The following is a 6341-nucleotide window of genomic DNA, read 5'->3' on the forward strand; positions in this document are numbered from 1 at the left end:
TTTGTGTTGGGCTGAACAGGCTTGAATGAAGGAGGGGTGATCAGACTGGAAGGAGAAGCCGTTTAAGCAAGGCAGCTGGAGCTTGGACACATTATACTTGATGAACTCCACCTAAAAATATATCCTGCTAACAATACACAACAACACTCTGCTAGGATTAGAAGTCATCTTCAGGTTGTTCTCTTTCATTTTGTGCACTTTGGGCTGTTTGGAGCAGCTATGTGACATGATTTGGATCAAGTCCTCAGTCAGGAACTGCCATACTGGTACAGTAGTCACCAATGGTATATGGTCATGGTTAAACAAATCTAAACAGTGTCCTGCTTGTGTAGAAAAATACAGAAAGTGTTGGTGCTGTTAGTGACCTGGTTTCAAGGTCTTCATATCCTCCACAGTTTATACATACACGTACTGTAGGAGACATAGTGAAGTGCATCTTGATGCATGTCACAATAAGTGTCATTGTGGAGTAGTCACATGACAGAAAATTACAGGCTTTTTTAAAACCAATGTAGGATCAAAAAGTCAATTTTCCATTTACGAAGTCTTCCTTAAACTTTAGTATGACAACCTGCAGGAGCAAATGAAAGGGCTCATACCAAAATGAAGCCAATGCGAAAGTTCAAGCTGGAAGACAAGTTACCATGGACACGTTCTTTACTCACCATGTCACCACATACTACAGATTCAGTAAATATATTTAAATCTTTTTGGTAATGTGTGTTTGGCTTTCTTTTTAAATAGTTTGCTGTATATAAAGATGCTTTTCCCCAACAGAGTATTTTCAAATATACCATTTGAGCATCTTTACTGAAACTCATGCACTCTCTGCACCATAAATCCTTTACTGTTGCTTAGACTTTATGTTAATCATCTATCATTTACCATCAATAGTCAGACACAAAACAAGAGGAATGATTCACAACTACAAAATAATCACACACTGCAGATGGCTAAATGGGCCCTTGGATTTTATTAACAACTGCATGATAAAAATAGCATTTCATAACAGAGTCCACACTGCTGCTGCTACCATCACCAGCAGTTCCAATCTACTTCCTGTATTCATTCAGTAATAAAAGAACATTATCTGCATAGAATAACACTAGCATGAAGTGGCTACAGTAGCAGTCAGAACAGGAATGTTTCAGTTTTTGATTTACGCAGATATCCTGATATCAGATTACAGGACTGCAAAACAAAACCATCATCTTTTAGTAAACTGAGAAGACATTGACAGAAGACGATACAGAGCTCCATGCACGTTCCCTATAGAATTTGTTTACACCCCCTTAATAATAAACAGAACTAAATGCAAGATACAGGGGAAAATGAGGATCCAGATTAGAAACAGATATTTAAAAGATGTTGAGGCTGAAAGAAAGATGACTCTATTCACAATTTATTTTTAAGTTAAGACACATTGTAACATCTGACCACCTTGCACAGTAACATCCCTCCTTTATTTGTAATAAAACATACTTTGACATGTTTCGCTTTAGCCTGCTGTTTTCAATGTGAAGAAAGTGTTTGTTTGCCTCTCAATGGACAGAAATAAAACCAGGCTAATATTGCAGCCTGATTACACATTGTTAATGGACAAACTAACTGGATTTGAATAAAACGGTAATATATCAGGTACTTCACAGACAGGCTGAAACTGTGAATGTCAAGGTATCATTAACTTTCCCTGCCCAGTCATAGTAGAGGTCAGCAGGGACAAACTGAATAAAAATAAAGCTTTGAATTTAAAAGTCCTGAGTTAAACAACATTGTCAGTCACTGCATGATTTCAGACCCTGGTAATGGCCATCGTCTCTTTGGTGAGCTGTTTTGTATTTTAACAAACAGAGTCTGTTCATAAAAGAATAACTGGAGTTGATGTCAGACAGGAGCAAAAGTGCATTCAGTAGTGCTTCATTTCAATTTCTGCACATCAGGTGAACATGGTGGTGGTAAAACGAGCCCCTTTTTCATATCATTTCTTTTCGGGAACTCTTGCTTCATCACCTCCTAAGGCACTTGAATCTCCCAAAGACCCCCCCTTAAGCTCCAACTAGGCTGATGTTTCTGTGCAGAGCTCTTGATGCAAACTGTTTTAGCAGCAACTCCTCAGATAAAAGTCAAGAACTACCAAGCACTCCTGGCACGATTTGAAACCCCCGCAGCTACAGTTTCGCTCAGTCTCCCGTGCAGCCCCATCAGATGTTTTCGGCCTCTCTCTGGGGAACCTCCCTGATGCTCTCCTGTGCTCCGCCACGGGCCTGTGGTCGCCGGCGAATGCTCCGCCCAGAGGCGATGAGGTCAGCATAGCCACGAGAGTGAGAGAAGGCGTAGGCGGAGCGTCGGGAACGCCGGCCACGCTGGAAGGCTTGAATCCTTCTCTTCTCCTCCTCCTCCTCCTCCTGCTTCTTAATCTCCTTCGCATACTTCTTTCTGTCTCTCTGGATCTGGTGGGTGATGGGAAACAGAGAAACACACTTTGGTCATATTGGAAAAAGAGGAGGTGCAGCATTCTATTTCAGGGACATACACTTTATGATTATTTTACTTCAAAGCTGTGTACATTAATGGTTTGGTGTGATTAAATGTCCATTCTGTTTTTGATTTCTGATAAAATACAACACCCTACAAAATCTTGGTGTGCAGGTACCCACACCAAGTCTCTAAATATTATTTGGTTTAATAATTTCCAGTTTAGTTGTGCTGTTACTAGTACAGTGACAACATTATGTCTAACTATGCCAAAAAAATTGTCATACATGTAGAGCCATTTTTGTTCTGATCCCTTGTGGGAAGACAGGACAGGCCACCTTTTCCATCTCAGTGAGTTATATTAATATTTCCCTGAGAAGGCAGAGGCTGACTGGCCCAGCAGTGACTCCCAGAGGTCTCACCTTGTCTCCTACAGAGGGCCAGATGGTCTGACAGAGGAACTGGATGCAGATGATGGGCAGCAGGCTGATGCTTACAGTCAAGATGATTGTTAACCACAGGTACGGCTGACGTAGAGCGTTTGAGGCTACACCTACAAACAAAATATATATGTAAGGAGAGATGTGAAGAGGGCAAGGTTTGATGTGTGACTTAATAGTCCCATTTACTTTCCAAATAGTCCTGTCTGTCTGCTAGAGCATTTCAAAACTTGGACATAAAACTCTCACTGTTGTCCCCAGTACAAACACTAAGCTGAAACAACTGTTGCTTCAAACCACACTTGTTCCAGAAAATGTTTTAAGAACATCCAGATCAGAGAGATAAAATTCTGTTGCTGAGTTTTTATAGGAACTTGGAAAAAAATAATCTTTTGAATTTTACAGCCTGTTGTTTCAGAATCAGCTTTATTGGCCAGGTGTGTTGGACGCATGAGGAATTTGACTCTGGTACAGTAGAGCTCTACTGTATCAACTTAACCCCAGCTAAGCTAATTACTCTCTGGTCTGTCCGGTTCAGGTCTGGCTGACTGTTCTAAAGTGTCCCTCAGACCTGTGCTCTCTTTTTTTAACCTTAATTTATGCAGGCTTTCCATGGCTCTGTTTCAGATTGCGTTCAAAATCTTAGACCTGTGCAGAACACCAATTGCAAATTTAAGGAACAAAGGGACCTGCTTTGGAGTAGAGACTATAAAGCTAGACAGTATGACTGTTTAGGGGACTGACCCGTGAAGGTAAACACTGAGGTGAAGATGACATGTATTCCAGCGCTGTGGATGTCAAACATGATGCCAAAATAGATGGCTATGCTTCCCAAAACTGCAAAGCAGTTGACAAAGGTCCAGTAGGAGGTATCCAGAGAGATCTGACACACAAGAGGTGAAGGAGACAAAAAGTCAGCAAAACACAGCACATTCATTACATGGACATCCTGGGAACCTCTTATAATCCAGTTTTCCTCTAGCTTTACAGTTGATACACTGTGGAACCAGGAAAAGTATCAAATAAATTTGAATCACATTAGCTTGTTAATGTTGGCACACAAGCATCTTCTGATCTAGGAGCCTTTACCATGCAGGGCTGCCAGCACGTGTGACTAACCTGCAGGTTGACGGTAAAAACCAGCGACGAGGCGGTGACAACAGCAAAGGACTGGAGGTCGGACGGTGCTTCTCCATCCTCCCCCATGGTCTGCAAAAAGGCTCCATAGGGGATGAAGAAGATGGTGAGTGAGACGAAGATGCCGTGGAACAAGCTGATGATGAATTTCTTGTAGTTAAACAGTTTCCCCTGCTGGCCGGGCAAGTAGAGTTTCGGGAACTTCAGGCTCAGTTTGTCATTAACGTCCTGCAGTGTGGGGATTAACAGAGTTCTAGATGAGCTTTGGTTTTCTCCTAATGAGTAAGAGAGGATGGAACAGATTTCCAAACCCGAGTAACAATCCATTACGAGTTTCCAGTCTTTGGTATTTATCCTAACAATTCACAATACCTTGTAAATAAGAGCCAGTCATTCTGGACTAACATTTTGCTAAACTGATAATACATCATCTGCCAATGCACTGTTCTTTGTGTCTGTAACAAAATCAGTTTTTTTACCTGGTCAAGAAGACCAACTAGTAGAACAGGTAAGCTGCTGTAACAGAGATTGTAGAGAGTGATGAACCAGTCTTCATAGGCGACCTGTGGAAAGGAAAACAAATATTCCGTGTCACCAACATAGACTGTAAACTGATGCATGATGCATGATAATCACTGTGATTACCCATCAGGTGAGGGGCACCAGGTGTAACAAATGTCAGTGTTGCACCTACCACAGATGTATAATGATCATTGTGATTTAAATCCTACTTGGAGTGACCTAACATTTCTCCCCACTGTTTTACTGTACATTTGCACATTGGAAATTTTTATTGGAAGTTTTTTATTATTATTATTATTGTTGTTTAAAATATTAATGAAAGCCTAAATAAAAAACATTTTCTTAACTTAAAGCATTTGAGTGCGGAGGTTTCCAACCTTGTAGCATGCCAAAATAATCTAAATTTGAGACCCACTTACTAGCTTCTCCCTGGGCTTTCAACCACAACCAGTGGAGTTGTTCCATGCTTAGGTCATATGATGCTATTTGAGCCAACTCCATGACAAATGAGCAACCAGCCTCCTCCACAGATTAAGACCTCAAAATATCCAGAAAACCATGTCTCCAGCTAAGATTATTTTGCCAAGTTATTTCAGTTGCCAAAAACCTGCCGCCCAGATTAGCATGACATTCACTGGTTGTAGGTTGGCCAGGTTGCTATGGCAAATCAAACTCTGAAATACTTCCCATGATGCTGTAGAAAAATATACATACTGAAGTGGGACTGAGATCATGTGTCCAACACACATGACATCCCTGTGAGGAGTGCTGACAATTCAGTGCTGCTGACCTGTGATGAGTATCCGCTGAAGAAGGAGTACCAGAAGTGGACTAGCGTGAAGGCAAAGTTCTTGAAGAAAAAGTACCGCAGGAACTTGCACATTCTGATGTAGGACCAACGTCCATGCACCAGCAGGAGGCGCTGCAAGTAAGAGAACTGAGCGAAGGCATAGTCGCTGGACATGACGGCCTGCATCCCCTCTTGACCGCTGATACCAACACCGATGTCTGCACCTTTGGGGGCAGAGAGATGAGAGTAGATTCACTGGAACATGCAGAAGAAAATGTGTTCAATGTGAGCACAGGGCATTTATGTCCTTACTCTTGATCATGTTGACATCGTTGGCTCCGTCTCCGATGGACAGGGTCACAGCCTTCTTGTACTTCTTCACCAGATTCACCACGTTGGCCTTCTGTTTGGGTGTGACACGACAGCAGATCACCGCCTCGCACTCACAGGCCATGTCCACAAAGTCAATCTGTAGAGGGGGGGAAAAAAAAGGACATTCCACTGTTTGTTTTTATGCAAATCATGAGAAGTGTCGCTATAGTCATCATGTCAATTGCTGAATTTATTTATTCTACCTGTCTCATCTCTTTTTCTTTTTCGTCCATCGGCTGTCCATCCTGAGGGTTCGCTGGTGGTGCTCGCTTTTTCAGACGACGAAGACGCAGACGACGGCGTTTCTTCTTCTTTTCATACAGAATCTCATTCTAAGAAAATAAGACTAAATCAGCCACACTGGTTGGTGGGAAATGAACGCTTAGAATACAAGGAAGAAAAAGCTTTATTATTTTGTCTCAAGACGAGGTGCTTTTCCATTAAATACAAACTTTTAAAACAGTAACAATCTTGAATAGAGCTCACCAGCCATCCACCAGTGATGATCAGAGCATTTTTGCCCTGTCCTGTGAAGAAAGCCTCTGTAGATTTTTTGTTGCCTCGACGGTAAGATGAAGGGTCATTTCTCCTGTTGGCCTGACGAA

At 41.9% G+C, this 6341-nt stretch overlaps 1 protein-coding gene across 1 annotated transcript in view; it reads right to left on the minus strand.

The window, feature by feature from the left end:
- Window positions 1-964: 964 nt before the first annotated feature.
- Window positions 965-6341, minus strand: part of atp8b1 (ATPase phospholipid transporting 8B1) — a 33286-nt gene continuing 27909 nt past the window's right edge. Inside the window, exons 23-31 of the mRNA XM_020600990.1 lie at window positions 6223-6333; window positions 5940-6068; window positions 5677-5833; window positions 5365-5588; window positions 4532-4615; window positions 4035-4280; window positions 3660-3798; window positions 2898-3028; window positions 965-2450 (exon numbers count right to left, since the gene is read on the minus strand). Of these exons, the coding sequence (XP_020456646.1) occupies window positions 2202-2450; window positions 2898-3028; window positions 3660-3798; window positions 4035-4280; window positions 4532-4615; window positions 5365-5588; window positions 5677-5833; window positions 5940-6068; window positions 6223-6333 (1470 nt within the window). The 3' untranslated portion in view covers window positions 965-2201. The remainder of the gene's footprint in view (window positions 2451-2897; window positions 3029-3659; window positions 3799-4034; window positions 4281-4531; window positions 4616-5364; window positions 5589-5676; window positions 5834-5939; window positions 6069-6222; window positions 6334-6341) is intronic.

This window comes from Monopterus albus, unplaced genomic scaffold (genome assembly GCF_001952655.1).
Source record: "Monopterus albus unplaced genomic scaffold, M_albus_1.0 scaffold50.1, whole genome shotgun sequence".
In the NCBI taxonomy this organism is placed as follows: Eukaryota; Metazoa; Chordata; class Actinopteri; order Synbranchiformes; family Synbranchidae; genus Monopterus; species Monopterus albus.